Here is a 23,024-nt window from a genome sequence, read left to right as displayed (position 1 = left end):
TAAGAAGACCATGTTAGAAAAAGGGACCGTAAATAAAAAAACAAAAGCAAACGTTGAAAACTAAATACTAAATAAAAAAAGATAATAAAGTACATAAAAAAAAGATAAGAAAAATAAAAAGACCCCATACATATAGGGTCATATGACTTACATAGTAATCGTTATAAGGAATTGATTCCTTCCTCCTTCAAGAAACATATCTTTGGTGTTTCTAATAATTTTTTTCTATTTTTATTTTAGTTCTTTAGCCTTACTGCCATCTTCTAGCACCATTGTTATTTCCATAATTATTTTGTTGACCACCATAACGATTTGGATATTGATTATGCGGCGAAGAAACACTTCCAGTATAAACTCCAGTAGTACCATAACTAAATCCTGAATTACTACTAGTGCTACGTGCACCCATTGAAGGAGGTACAGCATTATATGGATTACCAACAATCGTTGAATTTGGTTGAGTAGGTTCCAGGAAATTTATCGAATCTCTACGCGAATCAGCATCAGCATCATAATGGGAAGATGCTGTGGTTAAAGCTGCCCCGCCTGGTCCACTAGCATTACGAGATCTATGATCTGGAGAATCTTCATCATATGAATCATAATCATCAAATACAGTACCACCTTGTTGATTACTATGTTCGTGACCTTTCATTGCTGTTGCTCCCAATGCCATCAATTCCATATCTTCAGAATTACTATTTGGACCTTTAGTGGCATCACCGCCACCACTTTTGTTTCCAAACCTAGGCAAGAATGAAACTCGATCATCTTTCATTGGTTGGTATCTTGTATCTGGGTTCTTGTACAACAATGCAAGAACACATGTAATAATGGTGAATAATAATAAAAACAAGGCAAATACTGCATTCAATATGAAATACACCACCGCCATAACTGATGACACGACATTTGGTTGTTTGAAAACATTTGAGAAAAACATGAAAAACAATGCATTAATAAAGTTGATCACACCAATAGTAATGTTGAACGCATTAGTTCTTTTATCCATAAATGGACGAATCCAAATTAAAATCACCAAATATATCAATTCAATGACCCAAACAATGACTGCTTGAGGTTTACCTGATTTTTGTAATACTGCCACAATTAAAGATTTGAGAAGAATATAAACTAACGAGACCAAAATAAACCAATACTTGTCAGCACGGAATTGAACGTAAAGAAACCCAAATCGATTCAAAAACTTACCGTCACCAAACAATAAATAAGCTGGGTTTTTAAATTGACGCACAGATTTCTTACCCATAAAGAAAACTCGTACGGCGGCTTGAAATAATAACCCAAGGGTGATGAACAATAAAAATACCGCAACAATGATAATACCCGCAGAATCATTTGCTGTGAATTCCCAAATACATAATAAACTGATCTGGGGCAAGGCAAGAACTAACAAACGATAAATGGTACCCTTAATAATCGATGTCCATTGCTGACGATATTCATTAAATTTCCCTTCATTCATAACTTTGCTTCTAATCAATATTTCAATGATTGCCTTGAACATCATGAGACAAACAATCATGACAAATGCGAAAAAGAATAAAAATTGAATACCAGTCATAAAAATGTTAGTAATTTCGATATGAGCCAAATATGCAACTCTTTGAATTCCTCTCAAGACTAAAATTTTCCCCGATAAATCACTAGCTTTTTCGTTAGTTGAATATAAATTGGGGTCCAATGATCCAGAGGAGCCAAAACTGTCTGAATCCAATTGAATACTACTTTTTTTGACCAAGTGAGAGACAAATTCCCTTTGTTGATCGGGCATGGCAAGAACAGAACGTCTAATAAATTTCTTCACAAATTTCTGCACTGATACAGAAAGATAACTAGATTTTAAAATATCTGTTGGTGTTCCTCCAGTGGATTGTAAATACCAATTGGCAATGTCTTGTACAAACCCCACTCTAACGATACCTAATGACCACATAAAGTTCTGGGCCCATGCGGCAGCTATAGGTGGCACTCTTGCGACCGCCATCATTGCTGTGATAGCCAAAGATTGGAAATAGACGAAAAGCGACATGGAATTTGAAGCAATATGAGCTGCAGTGCTAGAATGCCCAATCACCGAAATAACCCCAGAAGTAATAACCCCTAACCCGGAAACAGCAGCAATAGGCCATGCTGCATATTTTGTTTGAACAGTTTTTCCGTTAGATAATGTGGTTTCAACACAAGCTAATTGTTCGTAATTTTTAGTGTCGTAAACAATAACACGAACTCTAGCATCCAAATCTGGAATAGTGTAAGCGATTCCAGGAATATCTTTAGTGACAGATTTGCCCAACGTGTACAGTGAGTCTAAATCCAAATGACCACTCATTAAGGGACACAATGGATTATTTTTAGTGTTACCAATACCCTGATAATCAATATCACACAAGGAAATATTTCTTTGTAAAACATTTAACCCATAGGCAATGAGATTAACATTTACACCAACGGTCTTATTATCGATCGTCGTAATGGCCACCACATTAAAATCAACAGAATTGTTCCCAGGGTAAAATACAATATCAAAAAATGAAGCTGTAAATTGGGAGTTTTCCATACATGTCAAAAGAGACGACGATTGGATATATCGAGTTCCAGCATTAACTATTGACAATAGAAAGCTGAACCATATAAATATCACTGATGAGCTGGGGAGTAGCATGCTTTATTATAAATAGGAGTTGTAGATGCTAAATAAATTTTGGCGGTGGATATGAAGGGTAGTTTAATATTCTAGTCCTTGTTAACTGTGCTTACCCAAAAAAATGAACTCTAAATTTAATCAAAATTAGAGCAAAATACACCTGAATTTGAGTTAAATCTAAATCTAAGTAATGAAGATAAAGGATGAAGGATGTAGGGGGGTGAGTGTGTGAATGTTGTATAAATAAATAAGTATTAGTATCTTGTAATAAAGAATCTGAAATACGAATTTGAAAGAAGCAATATGTGAAAATGGAAATAAAAAAAGAAGGAAAGAAGGGAATGTATTTAGGTTATGATGATGTTGATAAGATAAGATGTGTGGTTGCGTCTTGATAATGTTGTATAGCTAATTGAAAATGTGATACTAAATATATATATATAAAACAAACAAAAAAAAAATTGACAACAAACTTTATGGTTGGATTGGATTTGATTGATTTGGGAAGCTCTGCCTCTTTTTTTTTGTTGTTTGTTGTTTGGTGAGATTTTGAAAAAATGTATGGTGGGGCGTGCAAAAAGGGAGAAAAAAAAAGGTTCGCCAGATTTTTCTTGTGTTGTTTGGTGTGTTTTGAAGAGTTGTCTTATTATAATTATTACTATAAATAAATATATATCACACAAAATCATAAATGCACGACTTTTCTTTTCTTTTATTTTACTCAACAACAGTTCCATGGATAATATATACTTCCATATTTTTACTTGGTTTGCATTACTACCAGTGATTATAGGACATTAATGCAACACTATGACAACAACAGTAACGTAAAGGTTACTGTTATGTTATGTCGGTTTTCCTTGCAAAAGAGTGCTTGTATTGAATCAACCTACAAGTTATTTGATTTGCAATACTAAGAAAAAGGCAAACTAGAATTAATCCCTCAGAGTTGTTTTATCCACTTCATTAAACAAGCCAAACCCTCCTAATAGATACTCAATCACGATAAGCTTTATTTTGTGTGTTGAAAAGTTGATGAATCTTCAAGGAATTAGTTTGTGATTCTTGCATGTCTTTCTCGAAATTTAAGCCTTTACGATGTCGTCATTTCTGAGCAATTTCATATCCAGCAATTATGCCTCATCCAATTCAACAATATCCCCGATAGATTCTAATCAAGATACCCAAAATGTGCTAGATTATATTGACCACTATTCTTGTTGATTGATTGGTTTAGCATAAGTTATTCTATCCTCTTTTACTGTAAAGACACGTTAAATTGTTTCATCTGTGCCTGAAATTACGTGGATCACAACATTGTGTATGCAATTGAAGACTAAAACTACAGCTAACACAAAGAAGTAAAAATAGTTATAAAAGTTGGTGACGCAATCTTATCGAATTTTAATCTGTAATTAACTACTACTCAGTCATCTGGGTTATGAGTCCAAAATCTGCAACCATCCGACAAATACAGATTTGAAGATCTATTAAAGAATAGAGGAAGAAAAAAAAAGGGAAACCATAGCAACATAGATCTCAACGATACTTGTACGCACATCAATATCGAGGCTATGTTGCATCAGTTTTTATCAAGATATCAAAACCAGGCAATGCTGGTCTTGGGGGGTTGGTAAATTAGTCTTTCTTTATTTTTTCTTGATTATACAAAAAGATCTTGGACGCAAATTACACTTTCCGAAATCCGATTGACCGAATCAGCAACCAAGGCTACAACGCACACACACACACTGGAAACCCACATATATAGTTAGCCCACTCAATATATTCCAGCACTCCCTTGTGGTTGCTATTTGGTTTCTACTTTTGATAGTTCAACTAACATGGCTTAAAAAGTAAAAAAGAGGGATGTTATGACGTAACCTTATTATGAAATTTCGAACTTTAATCCCGAAGATTATTGACCGTTGTTTTCAATTGTATAAGTACAAATACTAGTTATTTCCGGTAATTTCGTTACTTGTGGTATCTCTCCGTCCATTCCTACTACCTGGTTTTTCTTTGTTGTAACAAAGGTTGCAGCCAAAAACACGAGCGGATAACAAAATCCAATGTCAATAATTACTATAGATAAACATACACTATTAACGTCTCCACTAGTAAGGAATACCATTGGTAAGTCTTTGGAATTCATCATAACCTTTAGTGTAGAAACTTTCCATCGATTTCTTGATCAATTTTCTAAAGTATAATGCTGCTTCCTTTTCCGATTTAGTAGGAACAAATCTTTGTCGTAAATTCTTGATGGTATTCTCTTTAAAACATGGTAATCCACTTTCCAACATTGGAATTATAGATCTAACAATAAATTCCATATATGGACGACAACTCAAATAACCTTTCACACACAACTCTTCAAACCATTTAAATGATTGAGTTTGATCATTACCTCCTAAAACCATAATCATTTCATGAGTCAATTTAAATGGTGCAGCCTCAAACCTAACCCCACCAGGAACAATATCAAAACAGAACCCAAAATCAATATGTAAAATGTGACCTTGTTCATCATACATAATATTACCATTATGACGATCTTTGAATTGCAACAAATAAGAAATAATCGAATAAGCTGCTAATGATTTGATTAAATTATTTCTTGCATTTTGAAATTCAATCAGATTTTCAGGTCCAAATTTAGTAATGAAATATTCGTATAATCCATTAACAGCTTCTCTTCCCAACATATCTCTTGAAGTTGAATTTGGTAAAACATCAATAACACCACACCCAGGAGCAGTTGCAGTAACTCTATATGGGAACACATATAAATCTAATCCTGCATTACTCCAAATGGTTCTAAACATGGAAATCAATTGTAAGGCTAAAACATCTTGACGACAATCATCACCAACTTTGAAAATAGCACTTTGCCATTTTTCAATTTCAAATGATTGTTTATGACCTTGTTCATCATAATCAACCAATTCCTTCTTGATTTTAAATGTCGCCATAAATGGTGCCTTGGCATGTGATTGTAATGGTCTACCCAGTTTACGATTAATATCAATAACAACCCCATCAGGATTGGATGGCAAATATACACCTGGTTCAACTTTAATCAATGCCATTTCTTCATCAATTTTTTCCTTCTTTTCAGCTTTAGATTTCTTAATGTAAGGTTTCAATTTCCCAGAAATACTGGTGACTTCATTGAAAAATCCAAATTCCTTTTCATAAAATTTCAAATCATGAGCACTAAAACTCTTCAACATTGTTTGTTGGATACGATCCAAAGTAGGTTTCAAATCATCGGGTTCTTGACTATCTTCATCTTTATAACTATTAGCCAACATATTCCAAATAATTTGATGAGCAAATAATTGTGACACTTTAGCTGTCTCAACAATAAATCTTTCAACATAACCTTTATAATCGAATCTTAATGACTGAACAATTTGTGGTACATAAAAGAATGTTAAGTTAACGTCATGACTCTCTAATGATCTCATGGTGTACTGTAAAATGTATGAATTGGATCCAAATGGTGGTAAAAATAATGTGATACTATCAATTGGAGCTAATGGAGCCCAAAACAATAAATGATACGATGGCATATGAGTTCCAGCATTGATACCAATGAAAAATTGTACGGCATCAGGGTAACTGATAGCAGGTAATGGGTCTTTAATTATCAATTGTTGTAATAATTCGTCTAAACTCTTTAATTTGTATCTCATGGCCAAATTCACTGCCAAAATTGGATCAATTTCATAAGCAAATTTAAGGTGTTGACCTCCAATTTGTTGATTAACATAAGTACCACTAGTATCTGAAGGATTCATTGAATGTAACCACACAGTAAATTTACAAATCTCATCATCCATAAAATATAAAAGAATTTTAGCTTTCATATCAATCAATTCCAGTTGGAAATTATTTAATCCAGTGACAAATTTGGCAACTTCTTTTAAAAGTATTAATTCACTCTTAAATTTTAATTTATTACCTCCAAATGGATATGTGCTTCTTTGTCTAAACCAAGTCAATGCCCCATCCAAGATTAATTCACTTAAATATTTGCTGCTTCTGGAACCTAATTTGATATGATATTGTAATAATTCAAAAGAAAATTTAACCAATTCAAAACGAACTAAACGAGATAATGGATGATAACTGGCAATTTTCAAATTTTCCAAGCCAACTTCAACAAATCTAGTGAAAATCTTCAATAAATGATCCAGTTGATTCAATGTAGCTTCAAAATTAGATGCAAATAATCTAATAATCTCTAAGTGAGGAGCGAAATTTTTTTGAGCATTGTCAGCTTCCTTATTAACCAATACTCTATTACTTGGTGCATATTCCATTTTCTCAAATTCAGGATGAACAAGATCAAATTCTTGTGAAAAGACCCCTTTGCGTAATTGTATAGATTCTTCCCATTTTTTGGCAATTTCACTCAACAAAAGTACTGATAATTGTGGTTTATCTTTCATAACAGCAAACCAAACACCACTAGCAGTAATCATAATCAGTGGAACAAACATTGTGAATGGGATTTCCACTAAATATCTAATCAATTCAGCATTGTTAACATCACTCAATAAAGTTAACCCAGCAATTTCACTCAATAATTTCATAATTTCATCATTGGTAGGATAATCAAATCCTCCATTGTCTCCTGGAACTAATCTGGCTTTAATGTAATAAACTTTTTCTCTAATAGCTTGGAAGGCAAAATCAGTTTCTTCATCGGTACGCAATGGTAATTTATTCATGATTTCAGTAACAAAACTACTTCTCCATGATAATTGGGATACAATAGTGGGCAAGGCATTCAAATTGGAACTATTGGCATAGGTAATTGCGGACCATTCACGATCATTAGATGAAATGGCACCCGCCATTTCCAAGGCAAAGGATAACCCAAATTGAACAGGACTATCAAACTGTAAACTTTCATTGGCAGAAATGTACGATTGAATTAAACTCTTGACATCAATGTTACATTTGTGTAACAAGATTTTAAGCCAATGTTTACATTTATCATGGAATCTGTTGAATGTACTGGTTCTCCAATGATAGTCGTCAGACATGGACACTTTAATACCAGTACATCTTGCTCTGAAAACTGTGGTGGGTTCATATTCATGAACATCAGCATCAGCAATACTATCAAATAATAAAGTCAATAAATCAAATACAGCGAATAAACTCTTCTTGTGGCACAATGACGATGGCACTCTACTGATTAATAAATCACAACATTGCATGGCAGCATCTTGCATTTCTGGAACTGGATAACAACAATAGATCAACATAGTCGTCAATTGTTCCGCAATATGGTCAGCACTAAATTGTTTATTGGCACCAGTATTAATTAATTGAATGAAATCTTTGACAATTTTAAATGAAATATGTCCTAAATATTTGTCAACCCCAGAAATCTTAAATGTTGGATCAGTGAAATACAATAATGAATCCGAACAATTACCATTTCTAACTCTTAAAGATTCAACAAACACTGCAGCAGATAAAAACATCAATTTCGGATAAGATAAACTACGATGGACTTCAAAAATGTTGCCCAAATAATGACGATGATCTTTGATATTATGATTGGATGAACCTCTTCTTAAAACTGTGTTTAATTCAATGGAAGTTTCGGTTCTGTCCCATGACAATTCTGAAGCCAATGGTGGTGAATTATAAGCAATTCTTTCTAATTCATTCCGGAAAGTTTTGGTATTCTTTGAATTGATATTGTATCCATGAACAACCATATTGAACCAAATGTTTCTAAACAAGTTGATAGTGACAGTACTTTTAATCTCTAATGGTTTCTCACCTAAATGAACATCAGGCAACAATGCAGCTAATGGTTTCAAATAAATAGCAATTTGATCACCAACTTCACTAATTTCATTATGGGATCTATGATGTTCCAATTGTTGAACATCACCTTTACTGTTGATTGTTTGTAATAATTCATGAAGATAAACCGTAAATAACGGGTTTGATACCTTTAATTTTTCAGCAAGTAACATTTTACTTTCTGTTAAATAGCCCATCAACACCATATTTTTCTTCTCTAATGCATCAAATGATATCTTGTTTAATAATCTAATCAAAATAACAAATTCACGTTCAGGTAAAAATGGGGCACATGAACTTAACCCTTTCAAAATCAATGGTCCAATTGGTGAATCGATTTTGCTGACCTTTTGTGATAAAATAGTACAAGTCAATGCTGGAACACTTTCATCATTACATTTTTCACAAACTTCAATAATACCCGTAACGGCATTTTCACAAACTTTACGGTAATCATTTTCATCAAATTCACTAGAATTAGCACCTTTACTAAAAGCTTGAGAGAAAGAAGTGAATGAAGTTCTTCTAGATGACATAGGTGATGCAAATGCTTCTCTTCCTAATAAATTATCACCTCCACTCAAACCGGTGTTAAATCTTTTGGTACTTTTAGAAGGTAATAATAACCCTTCATTAGTAACAAATAAAAGATTTGTTAATGAATAAATTGTTGTCACCACAGTGTCTTGAGGCAATTTTTTCGTACCTAATCCAACGGCTTTGGAAGCTTTCAAACAATAATGTGGGTCTAATTTAGGATTGGCAATAACTGAAGTGAATGCTCTGGTCAATGAGGGACCAATAGATTCATCCTTATAAACCAATAAAGAACCAAATTCAAAAACAGTCAACCCTAAATCTGGATCCAACATAACATCTCTTATTTCAATACTTGATTTAAATAATTTTCTTGATGTTTTCAAATCCAAATTATCAGTAAACATACCACAACTCAAAATTTGTAAGTTATGGCTCTTGGCCAAATAACCCAATTTCAAACGATCATAAGTTGAGTAAACAATATAAGTTTCTCCTCTGTCCAAAAATTCCAATTTACGTAAAGCCAATCCAGTTAAATTGTTGATAATATCCATATGAGCTCTTGAAAAATCCAAATTGTCTTTAGCAAAAACTGCCAGGTTCGATTTATCGTCAACTTGATCATACTTGTTGGCAACTTTTTCTAAAATATAATGCAACAAAGATTGATCTTTATTATCAATGATTCCATTAACAATAGCACACATTAATCTCGACAAACTTTCCAAATACAAGATTGGTGAGAAATTGATAACAAAATCACGAGTCAATAAATCTTGGAATTCATTTGGTTCATCATAAAGATAATCAGTGTAATTCTCAACGTCATTCAAAAAATCTGCATCATCTATGTTTGAGTCTAAGGCAATGAAAATTTTATAAGTTCTGGATGAAATACTTAAAAATTTGGCATTTTGATTAAACCCATCCAATACCCCTGCTAAAGTCAAGAAATGAGTCAAATGAAGATTCATATTGTCGAAAAATTTCTCAATAAACTCTTGGAAAATATCAACAACTTCATCTAAATATTGTTTGGTATTTTGCATAGCAAGATTGATCAACCCAGTAGTCAATTTTTCCCCTAATAAATTCCATGGTGAAATGGTGGCTGAATTAGAAACAATTGAATAAGCAAATTTTTGATCTGGTAATTCAAAGAGATAAGCTTTAAACTTGTTGATTAAAGCTTGAATTTGAGAGTCAACTTTCATGGGTTCTTTAGTGGCATCACTAAGGGCAATAATCACTTCGTATTCCTTTTTAGCAATGGCAACTTCAGATAATCTATCACGAACACCACTACTACCACCAGCACCACCACCATTACTTACACTGCCGTTCAATTTACCCCTTGAGTTGAGTAATTTGGGAGTGGCCGATAATAATTTGGAAAAATCATCTTTTTGAATTCCAGTATTAACTTCTTTTAAATTTGAAGATGGATTTTGAACCGTCAATTCGGCCAATTTCTTAAGGGCTTCAGCACGAATTGAGCCACGGGTAATCCCTGAATAATCCATAGCTTTTCTGTTCTTTCTGTTTTCTTGAATGATTTACTAGCAAAGAAAGAATAAAAGCCGTCACTAATGAGTTTAGCAAATGAAAATAAATAGAATTCAAGAAATAGAAAGAAAGTAGATATAGAAGGAATTATACAACTTTTTAAATGATAATTGCGTTGGTGGTGGGTGATTTTTTTTGGGTTTGTTTTTCCTCGTCCACATGCTTATGTATTTTTGTGTAACTTTACAATTCTTTCAGTTGTGCTGGCAAAGAGGAAGAAGAAAACTTTTTAATGTCGCACATGTCGATGGAAAAAGTAAAAGTGGAGAATGCACGTGATTGATTTAATTAATAACTTCTTAATTCTTATCCCAACAAGGTAATTTCTTGAATCTGATCAAACGTACCTTGTTGTTGTTGGATCTCAATTAATTTAGATTTACGATTTGTATTCCATATTTCTTGGGTGTTGCAATAACACAATCATACAATACAAAAAGTATGAAAAAAAAAAAAGTTAGTTGTGTTGATTAGTTGGGAGCGGGATATATTCTAACACTCTATACATAAACCCCTTTTTAATTCCTATATTTTGAGAAACCCAATTTAAGAATAAGTTTCAATCAAAGTGTCTCTTAAATTGCCACCAATAGCATCTGGTTGAGCATCTTGTAATCTGAAAATAGATTCAATAACTGACAATTCTGGAGCAGTAGTATCCAAACCAGCAACACTGAGCCAATCATTAACAACCATACCAGCACCAACCACTGAGGAACCTCTATTCACGGTACCAGCAACTAATGGAACTTGTAATAAAGATGACAATTCTTCTTGATCTTGTATAGAAGTTTGAGGATGGACCAAACCACCTTGATTACTCAATGAACAATATGAACCAACTAATACATTACCAGCAATAGTTTGACGGAACACTTCCACACCCAATACATCAGCAATTAATTCTTCAGTTTCTCTTTCAATATCAGGATGAACCAAGGCAACATAATCATTACAACATATAACGTTACCCAATGCCGATAATCTTTCTTCCACTCTTTGTATTTTGATTGAGTCAGGTAAGGAGTTTCTTAAATGCATTAATTCTTGATCAGTAGTTTGGGTTGGGACTAATAAACCTCTTCTATTACCAGAAGTCATTCGACCAACAATACGAGTACCAGCAATGGTTGTATGCACGATTGGAATAACATCACCTAATTCAGCTTCAAAGGCAGAATAAAAGTTTTCTGATCCACCAACGGCAACTAAACAGTATGAGTTGGTTAAATTGGAAAAGACACCAACTTCGTTAGAGTTTTCAAATTGAGTTCTAGTAGCCATAATGTAATTCGTTCGATTCAGTAAATTGAGATATGTAATGGAGKTKGTTGACTTATTTATACTTTAAATATATGTGATAATTCAAATATGAAATAAGTTCAAATACGTTAAATTGTGTTAAAAAGATATGGACAATCCTTTTGTTGTGTAAACAATTATGACTAACTTTTGGAAAAAAAAAARAAGAAGCCATCTCATCTTTTCATGATTCTAAGGATACAATGGCAAAAAAAAAAAATTAAAGGTCGTGTGAATGTTTCACGATATTTGTTAGCACGTAAAGGACTGCCAATAATGTATGGTGTATAACTGGCCCATTATGTGGAGTAGTGGCTAATAAATCATAACTAAAGGGATGGAAGATTATTTATATAACTTAGAAAAAGCTATATGGTATACATATTTGGTGTTAACTGAAAAGTAGTGGAGTTTTTGTAATTTCTTGCAGTTTTTTAAGTACTTACGTTTATCATTGTAAGCAAATGCAATATATTTTATAATTAGACTGCTCAGAATCAAGTCCTTGATCAATTTTTTGGTATATTGATTACATGTTTGCCTAGATTAAGCATTTTTGGAGAGAAATTTTTTTGGTAAAAATTGTTGCGAAATGAATGGTAAAAATAAAATACTACGCCTCGATGTTTTTGAGAGAGCAAAAACCAGACGGACAATAATAACATTTTAGGGAATGATTAGCTCTTGAACAAGTTATCGCAACCACTTTCAGCTTAATTTTATCATAAATAATACACACTCTTGATCGAGGTTGTCATCATAACGGGAATTTAATCTTTCGTGAGATATATTTTTTTATCGAATTTGGCAAATTTACAAACTTGTGAAGCGCAAAGTACTTATTACTTGTTTTTTGTACTACATGCAATGTTCTGAATGTGGTCTTTTAAATACTCTTTAAAGTTAAGGACTTGCCGTTTAAATAAAATAGGAGATACGCCACGAATTTAAAAATTCCCAAATATTGTTTACTCATCACATAGCCTAATGGCATTGACATCAGCATAACGGTTTTTTTAACCGATCAAGTCTTGGGGTCCGTTTACTTGTGTCTTGTCTTGTCTTGCTTTCGTGCACTCGCCTCAAAAAATGGCTTAACATTTACATGCTTCTTTTGTATTTAATAAACAAAGGCACTTACATAATGGCAATTTGAGCAAAGAAGGTCAAAAATTCCGAGTTACTATTAAAGCCAACAGCAAGGGTTCGGAGCAATAGGAATTGGTTGATTTCTTTGTAGAACAAGAGTGATTAATACAATAGAGCGGAAATAAGAACAAACATTTTTTACAAAACAATTTCCCTTCTTTTAATTGTTTATTTGTAGGGCAAGATAAACGACTATTTGTAGTAGCAATTTTCAAAAAATAAACAATAAAAATATAATAGGTGATAAATTGAAAAACATTGATTCAATATGCCAAGCTTCAAGGCTCATATCATAAGCTAACCACCCAAAGTCGTGTGCAAACTACTTTAGGGCAAAAAATCACCGTTTAAGGAATGCTAATGAGTCCAATAATGATTAATACATTCCAAATGTCTAAGGTTACAAATAAACGAAAAAAAACGGTACTTGTTTTGTCCTACTCTCTATTGTCAGGATGAGTTTGCTTCTACTCTAAGAGAGTTCCGTTGGCATAGGTGGCTTTTTTTTGGTACAATTGTAAGAGTATGTAAAAGCTGTTGTCTCTACTCGCAGACTAACTGAACCAAGAATATCGTTCAAAGTTTCCTTCTTTGAAATCAATTCGAATTATAGATTCGTGTTTGTGAGACAATTGCTAGTGTGTTTAACTCATAACTGTTGGCTCGCTAGCACTTGTTCGTTTCTTTGGATTTTGTTTTCTGTTTTTTATTCGATTTTTTATGTTTTTATTGTCTTTTATATGTCCGAGAAAAAAAAAAAAATACCAACGAGAATTAACATTCCTCCCTTTAAATTCTTCTAGTAACTTCTATTGATGATAGAACCCATTGCAAAAACGGTATGCAATTGAGATGCTTGTGTTGTCAAAAATTTTTGTTGGTAATATGACCTGAAGCAGCCTTTAGTGGCCTTTTACTGCTTGATTCTATAAAAGAACATTCCAAAAGAGATTCATCACCAAATCACTATAATATTTAGTTTAGTGAGAATGATAATATCATAACCACAAAATTAATAAATGCTTTAACCATCACCTTATCATTAGGTTTATTGGTGGTTAATAGATTTATTGTTTTGACACGGGAAATATGAGGATCCATAATAAGACAAAAATAAAAAGAACAACAAAATTATGAGCCAAACAATCCGAAGCAACGTAAAGTACGATATCAAAGAATCATAACTTTGCTTTCTATTTGATAACCCGCCTCAAATCAAGATTGGGAGTGTTAACACATTGGAATACTTTATAAGAATTGACTTTAAATTTACGATGAATTGCAAATCCTTATGGAGCTATTGGCAACAACATCTTCCGCTTAGGTCGCTGGTTGCCCACTTTTTGATGTTAGTAACGTCAATTATGCAAATATTGGGGAGCATCATTAAGAATTAGACGACGGAAGAAAGAAAGTACAAAGTCATTGTGACTTGTGTTTTTCGGTTTAACTTGCATTTTACAAACCCTGAGTCCGCCATTTTTCGTATTCGAAGCAAGGTCTAATTTTTGAACATATATTTCCTTGAATATTGATATTTTGAATATGGAAATAAATCGTGCATAAGAAAGTTTTGCTATGCACGTTCATACTTCCAAAAATTCAAAGACTTGATATTATTAATTTAGAATTTTACTAATTCTTGTCAAAAGCACGGGCGACGAAAGAGATGCATTTGCTAGACTTTCATGAATGTATATAAAAGAGGCTTCCCCCCTCCCTTGAATTGAGGTCTGATAGTTTTTAATTTCATTTTATTATAATTGTATAAACAACTACCAACTGCTAATATTAGATGCTACAACAATATACATTGTTACTCATATATTTGTCGGTTGCGACTGCAAAGACAATCACTGGTGTTTTCAACAGTTTTAATTCATTGACTTGGTCTAATGCTGCTACGTATAATTATAAGGGACCAGGAACCCCAACTTGGAATGCTGTTTTGGGTTGGTCTTTAGATGGTACTAGTGCAAGTCCGGGAGATACATTCACATTGAATATGCCATGTGTGTTTAAATTTACTACTTCTCAAACATCTGTTGATTTGACTGCTCATGGTGTTAAATATGCTACATGTCAATTTCAGGCAGGTGAAGAATTTATGACCTTTTCTACATTAACATGTACTGTGAGCAATACTTTGACTCCATCTATTAAGGCTTTGGGTACTGTCACTTTACCACTTGCATTCAATGTAGGTGGAACTGGTTCTTCTGTTGATTTGGAAGATTCTAAATGTTTTACTGCTGGTACTAACACAGTTACATTTAATGATGGTGGCAAGAAAATCTCAATTAATGTTGATTTTGAAAGGTCAAATGTCGATCCAAAAGGGTACTTAACTGATTCCAGAGTTATACCAAGTCTCAACAAAGTGTCAACTCTTTTTGTTGCACCACAATGTGCAAATGGTTACACATCTGGTACAATGGGATTCGCTAACACTTATGGTGATGTTCAAATTGACTGTTCAAATATTCATGTTGGTATTACAAAAGGATTGAATGATTGGAATTATCCGGTTTCATCTGAATCATTTAGTTACACCAAAACTTGTTCATCTAATGGTATCTTTATCACATATAAAAATGTTCCTGCCGGTTATCGTCCATTTGTTGACGCTTATATTTCTGCTACAGATGTTAATTCGTACACCTTGTCGTATGCTAATGAATATACTTGTGCTGGTGGTTATTGGCAACGTGCACCTTTCACATTAAGATGGACTGGATACAGAAATAGTGATGCTGGATCTAACGGTATTGTTATTGTGGCTACTACCAGAACAGTTACAGACAGTACTACCGCTGTGACCACCTTACCATTCGATCCTAACCGCGACAAAACTAAGACAATTGAAATTTTGAAACCTATTCCAACAACTACAATCACAACATCATATGTTGGTGTGACTACTTCCTACCTGACCAAAACTGCACCAATTGGGGAAACTGCTACTGTTATTGTTGATATTCCATATCACACTACCACTACTGTTACCAGTAAATGGACAGGAACAATTACTTCCACCACAACACATACTAATCCAACTGACTCAATAGACACTGTCATTGTACAAGTTCCACTGCCAAACCCAACTGTTACTACCACTGAATATTGGTCTCAATCATTTGCTACCACCACCACCATTACTGGACCACCAGGAAACACTGATACTGTTTTAATCAGAGAGCCACCAAACCATACTGTCACTACAACCGAGTATTGGTCAGAATCTTACACTACTACTAGTACTTTCACTGCTCCTCCAGGTGGAACTGATTCAGTTATTATCAAGGAACCTCCAAATCCAACTGTTACAACTACCGAGTACTGGTCAGAATCTTACACTACCACTACTACTGTCACCGCTCCACCAGGAGGTACTGATACCGTGATTATCAGAGAACCACCAAACCATACTGTAACCACAACTGAATACTGGTCACAATCTTACACTACAACCACCACTGTTATTGCCCCACCAGGTGGCACTGATTCGGTTATCATTAGAGAACCTCCAAATCCAACTGTCACAACCACTGAGTACTGGTCTCAATCTTACGCAACTACCACTACCATTACCGCTCCTCCAGGTGAAACCGATACTGTCCTTATTAGGGAACCACCAAATCACACTGTCACTACTACTGAATACTGGTCTCAATCTTACGCAACTACCACTACCATTACCGCTCCTCCAGGTGAAACCGATACTGTCCTTATTAGGGAACCACCAAATCACACTGTCACTACTACTGAATACTGGTCACAATCTTACACTACAACCACCACTGTTATTGCCCCACCAGGTGGCACTGATTCAGTTATCATCAAGGAACCACCAAACCCAACTGTCACTACAACTGAGTATTGGTCTCAATCTTACGCAACCACCACTACCATTACCGCTCCTCCAGGTGAGACCGATACTGTCCTTATTAGAGAACCACCAAACCATACTGTAACCACAACTGAGTATTGGTCTCAATCCTATGCAACTACTACTACAATCACTGCTCCTCCAGGTGAAACCGATACCGTTCTTATTAGGGAACCACCAAATCACACAGTTACTACTACTGAATACTGGTCACAATCATTTGCTACAACCACAACTGTAACTGCACCACCAGGTGGTACTGACACTGTTATCATTAGAGAACCACCAAACCACACTGTCACTACTACTGAATACTGGTCACAATCATTTGCTACTACTACCACTATCATCGCACCACCAGGTGAAACTGATACTGTTTTAATCAGAGAGCCACCAAACCCAACTGTTACCACCACCGAATACTGGTCTCAATCCTATACCACTGCTACTACCGTTACTGCACCACCAGGTGGAACTGATACTGTGATTATTTATGACACCATGTCAAGTTCAGAAATTTCTTCATTTTCTCGTCCTCATTACACCAACCATACAACTTTGTGGTCTACAACTTGGGTTATTGAAACAAAAACAATTACAGAAACTAGCTGTGAAGGTGATAAAGGTTGTTCTTGGGTTTCTGTTTCTACTCGTATTGTCACAATTCCTAATAATATCGAAACTCCTATGGTTACTAATACTGTTGATACTACAACCACAGAATCCACTTTACAATCCCCATCTGGTATTTTTTCAGAGTCAGGAGTATCTGTTGAAACAGAATCTTCTACTTTTACTACTGCTCAAACAAATCCAAGTGTTCCAACAACTGAAAGTGAGGTTGTATTTACTACTAAAGGAAACAACGGAAATGGTCCTTATGAATCACCATCTACTAATGTGAAATCAAGTATGGATGAAAATTCTGAATTTACTACTTCCACAGCTGCTTCCACTTCTACTGATATTGAAAATGAAACCATAGCAACAACCGGTTCCGTGGAAGCTTCATCGCCTATCATTTCTTCTAGTGCTGATGAAACTACTACTGTTACTACTACTGCTGAATCAACCAGTGTCATTGAACAACAAACCAATAATAATGGTGGTGGTAATGCTCCATCTGCAACTTCAACTTCATCTCCATCTACAACTACAACTGCTAATAGTGACTCTGTTATTACTAGTACAACATCAACCAACCAATCTCAATCGCAATCCAATTCTGATACCCAACAAACTACATTGAGTCAACAAATGACTTCATCTTTAGTTAGTTTACATATGCTTACTACATTTGACGGATCTGGTTCTGTTATTCAACATTCTACTTGGTTATGTGGTTTGATCACATTATTATCCTTATTTATTTAAGGATGATACCATCATAGTCGCCTTTTTAGATTTTTGTTATTTGTTTGTTTTTTGTTTTTTTGGCTCCAAAAAAAAAATTAATATATTTTTTGGTTTTTCTTCGTGTTTATTGATATTTTGCTATTTTCGGTATGATTAATTACCTCCAATTTGGTGTGTTGTTAATTTGATTAGTTTGTTTCTATAGTTTTTATAATTCTAAGTATTTTTTATTATTTGAATTTTAAAAAAAGAGCCTGCGACTATGAATTGTTCAGTATGATTCATGTAGAACAAAAATTTGACTACTCTTTTATTTATAGAAGAACTGACTCTGGAATTTATTGTAATATAATCTTTACTTGAGGTTATGCATCGCTTGTACAGTTTCAGGGTTTTAAGATTGGAAGGTTTGCTAGATAAGATACAATGCTAAGGAAGAATACTATAAAGTAGTAGGTCCAAGAAAAATGTTGCTGATTATAAACACTTCCAAAAATATAGTGTTGGCTACTAAGTTGAGGTGTTAGAAATAATTAAGATGCACCAAAGTAAGACCAAACCGAAGAATCAGCCCCCCCAAGAGGGCAATATGTGTTAATTACCAAACTTTTTGCCATTTTAAAAACGCCATACACAAGGGACCTAAAATTAGCCCTCCTTCATTACGGTCAATGCAAAATATGAGGGCCAATGCGTTGGCGGTGTATTTGGCTTTTGTTCAGGAGAGGAAATTGTTGCATAAATTATAATCATCCAAGTTTAAAGCCTAATATAGATACAATTTGAATACCTTTAAATTGAACACTTTCTTCCTCGTACATTCAATTGGTAGCATATTGTAGCAAAAAGATTTCTGAAATGCATTATTGTTAGAATTCTCTACTGTATATGCCAAGACAAAATATGATCTTCCCTTCTTAAATGATCTAGTTATTATTAGTACTTCAAGAATTAAGTATGTTCTTATTTGTTGTTGGTGGTGATTGAGGGTTTCGGTGTTTGAAGAAGTATGCCAAGAAAAAAGTCTGCATTGTGTTACTTCCACATACTCACTTTTTTCTTGGCAAAGAAATTAGACTCGTGGGATTTGAAGAATTAAATTGGTTGTTTTAACGCAATTTCTTTTAAAAGATGAAAGGTGGGGGAGGAATTAGATCTTGGCGTTCAAGGGTTCAGTCTGTTGATTTATAATTGGGAAATACTAAGATTGCTTCTCTTTTTTTGAATGGCTAGTCATATGTTATAAGAAACTTATAGGAGGAATTTCTATATTTGTTTTCCCTGTCCCCATTGCAGGATTGAATTTGACAAGCAAAAAAGTAGTAGGATGAGGAGAAAGGAGGCAGTGTCAATTATTGCAGTTGAAATCCACATTTAGTTTTCAAGATAAGCTATAAATAGATAGGATAACTAATTGTGTGTGTCAATTATTGTTTTATTGTTTCCTAAGTTATCTTGATAAGAATTAAATCGAATGGTTTGTATTGGTTAAGTGATTTAAGAATTAGCTTTTTCATGCTAGACAGTAATCTCAGCCTCAATTTATTTCTATTTGTTCTTAAAGCCTAATTATTGTCTATTCATTCTAGCCATCCCCCCTTAGATAGTATGATTGATATCGGATAAACACATAAATATACAATAAAAACAATACAACCAAAGGGGGACAGAGAAGTGGTAAGTTTTGACCATCAAAATGAGGCTGAGTAAAACTCAATAACTATATAAAAATTCCTGTTATTTTTATTAATGAGCTGATTATAATACTACTAGCAAGTTAATTACCAGTTTAGGCTTACTCTTCTAATAAAACGTAAAATTTTCTACCTACTAGTACATTTAAACAACAATTAACGAAATTCAGTTTTATAAGCATGTAGGGTTAATATAAGCAGTTACTAAAAAATAAGATATATTAGTTGTGACTTCGTAATAGTTTTGTGTGGTTAACACTAAAAAATTCATGGAAATAGTGACAAAAAAATGCAATGCAATGCATAAAGGTAAGAAGGAAAAAGAGAAAAAGCCTTGTCTAAATACAAAACGAAATTGTGTTTAGAGTGTAATGATAGAAATGACGTTTCATATCAAACTTTATACTTCGTCAGTGTTGATATAGAGGTTGAGAATATTTTCATTCGGATCGATTTTGGGGATCATGAATTTAACTGTGAATTTGTGGAAAAACAATAATTACCTGAAGAAGGAGGAGAATGCAACATTCTTGGTGTATTCAGGTAGCTTTTGCAGGGATTATTATTGTTAGTAAAACTAAGTTCTGGTTAATTCTCAATTATTATAATTGTTGTATATTCAGTTTAAGTTGTGTTCGGAATAGTTAACCCAGTCAATAACCAATCTCTTCCCATCATTAACAATGTAACATATTCTATAAATATAAACTAAATAGAATAGACAAAAGATTTAGATAACAAATAACAATCAGCCAATCAACAAAAGACAAAGAGAGAGACGGGAGGGGAGGAGAGGGAAAAAAAAATCCCTCATACAATGATCTTTATGAGTAGAAAATCTCTCAGAATTTCATATCAAAGTAACATTACTTAATCATTATTATATTGTCAATTAAAAGCAAACAACTAGTATTTCACTGTGAATCACTTTTGTTCTTGTGCCCATGTGGGTGTGGTTGTTGTGGTAATCGTAGTAGTGGTGGTGGCAAAAATGAGTAAAATTGACTAAATCATCACAAAAAAAAATTCTGAATTGTTGAGTTGTTAGTTAGTTAACTAACAAAAATGAAAGGGGGGGTGTAAAAATACATCTTGTGATATACGTAATAGACTCAGCCAACTTCTTGTTCATTTTTCATCCCACATTACTGTGTTAATTGATTTCTTATTATTTACTCTACCCTTGATAGTGGCAGCAACAGTAATAGTACCAAAAGCAACTAAGACACAGCTTAAAAGAAGAAAGGAATCACCGAAATAAGCCTATGCCAAGAAAACTGGTGAATGAAAAGAATACAAAAAAAAAAACACGAGCAGTGAAATTTCTTTTTTTGGGTTCGTTTGTTGGTTTTGTGTAATGTGTGACTCACTGAGAGAAAAATGGCAATAGAAACTAAATGATAAAGTTTTGGTTTGAATCGATACAGCAATTAGTAGGCCAAAAGATAAAGGAGGTAATGTAATGATGTGTATTGTAGTGGCAGTAGTTAAGCCTTAAGATAAGAAACGGAAAGAGGGCAAGGAAAGTGTATAAAGAATCGACCAGGAGAAGAACAGGAGGAGGGGGGGAAAGGGAGGAGGCGCAGGAATAAAGGAAGTCGATTATAATATTTTTCACAGTCAATACCTAACAATTAATTAATTCCCTCTTTTATCTTTTTTTACAGACCACATAAAATGCCACAAACTTATTATGTGGAAACAGTCTTTCCATTTTTAAATTTTTTACAGGTTATGTAAGCTAACTTAAATTACTTAGACATCATCATCGTTGATTCCACATTTCCTGTTACTAGGTGTTTGCATTTAACAACAGAAAGGGAAATAGGTGGACTTTCCAATCAGGATAAATAGAAATATCCTATTAACAAACATACAATCAAACGCAATTTATGAATGAACATTCAAAAGACCAATTATTAAGAACGATTAACAATGCCAGAGTAGTTACTAGTACTACAGAATGCGCAAAAATAACCTAACAAAACTAAACCTAGAACAAATCGAATTGTCGAGAAATTATAACCGACCTTACCACCACTAACTACCGGAAATAAAAAACAAAAAAATAAATCCTATCAACTATCATGTGACTTACATCGCTTTTCAACTGAATGCATAACGTTTGCAGGTTTTGTCATTTGTAAATCGCTTCGTCAAAAACAATTAACAATTTCAAATGCAAAATGTAACGTCAAATTGACATACATTGAAATTGTTATAAATTTCTTTTGTGATGATGTTGCAATGACGGCATTAAATATGAAACGATTTTTGAACAAAACCATATACAAGGTTAATAATAATAACAACCTTATTGTAAATAAATTTCAAAGTTTTTGCGCTTCCATTTATCTTTTGCTATACACAATAATACTCCATATTATCTAATGTATCAAATGGAGAAAAATTGTAATATACCTTGTTGGTGATCCATTCATGATTTTTATCTCCGCTCCGCTCTGTTCGGTTACTAAAATTATATCTTTACTAAGTAACGTCAAAAAAAAAAAAMAAATTACATCAATGAAAATATGTCAATCTTTTAAATCCGTCGGAGATGATAATGGGAATTGGAATGAAGATAATGAGAACTAAAAGATGGGTCCAGAACTTTTACAACAACAACAACAATGGCTTTACCAAATAGTGGTGGATGGTGGATGATGGTGACAGCCGTAAGATTGATCTGAAACTTGTGGCAAAAATGCATGATATCATCCAATATTTACATATCATCTCATACTTACATACATGTATATATTATAGGAATTACATTACATTATGTCATCTGTGTCACGATATGATGAAATTTCTCGTTTATTGTTACTAAATTCACTGTCACTTATGCATGCATGTATTTATGTGTGTGTGCAACATTTAACGTTGAATTTTTACAACGTCTGCCAAAACAAAACAAGAAAGAAAAAAAAGATTGATCGGTCCGTGAGAATACCTCCATCACAAAATACCTCTACAATACCAACAACAACAGCATAGCATAGCCCATGATTACTTATTC

At 33.6% G+C, this 23,024-nt stretch overlaps 4 protein-coding genes across 4 annotated transcripts; 1 reads left to right on the top strand and 3 right to left on the bottom strand. All coding sequences in view use genetic code 12, as the record gives it.

Annotated features, from left to right (window-relative positions):
* Positions 1-250: 250 nt before the first annotated feature.
* Positions 251-2,686, bottom strand: FLC2 (flavin adenine dinucleotide transporter; the record flags this gene model as incomplete). Its single annotated transcript, XM_705340.2, has 1 exon — positions 251-2,686. The coding sequence occupies one exon, from the start codon at positions 2,684-2,686 to the stop codon at positions 251-253; it is 2,436 nt and encodes an 811-aa protein (XP_710432.2).
* A 2,099-nt stretch (positions 2,687-4,785) lies between these two features.
* On the bottom strand, positions 4,786-10,569 carry STT4 (1-phosphatidylinositol 4-kinase; the record flags this gene model as incomplete). Its single annotated transcript, XM_705341.2, has 1 exon — positions 4,786-10,569. The coding sequence occupies one exon, from the start codon at positions 10,567-10,569 to the stop codon at positions 4,786-4,788; it is 5,784 nt and encodes a 1,927-aa protein (XP_710433.2).
* Positions 10,570-11,158: 589 nt separating this feature from the next.
* CAALFM_CR07080WA (translation initiation factor 6) lies at positions 11,159-11,896 on the bottom strand (the record flags this gene model as incomplete). Its single annotated transcript, XM_705342.2, has 1 exon — positions 11,159-11,896. The coding sequence occupies one exon, from the start codon at positions 11,894-11,896 to the stop codon at positions 11,159-11,161; it is 738 nt and encodes a 245-aa protein (XP_710434.1).
* A 2,962-nt stretch (positions 11,897-14,858) lies between these two features.
* Positions 14,859-18,326, top strand: ALS3 (adhesin ALS3; the record flags this gene model as incomplete). The annotated part of the gene is made up of 1 exon (XM_705343.2): positions 14,859-18,326. One exon carries the CDS (start codon positions 14,859-14,861, stop codon positions 18,324-18,326), a length of 3,468 nt encoding a protein of 1,155 aa, XP_710435.2.
* Positions 18,327-23,024: the final 4,698 nt, after the last annotated feature.

This window comes from Candida albicans, chromosome R (assembly GCF_000182965.3).
Source record: "Candida albicans SC5314 chromosome R, complete sequence".
NCBI classification, from domain to species: Eukaryota; Fungi; Ascomycota; class Pichiomycetes; order Serinales; family Debaryomycetaceae; genus Candida; species Candida albicans.
The sequence above is the reverse complement of the archived record's forward strand: the minus strand, read 5'-3'. Positions and strand labels throughout refer to the sequence as shown.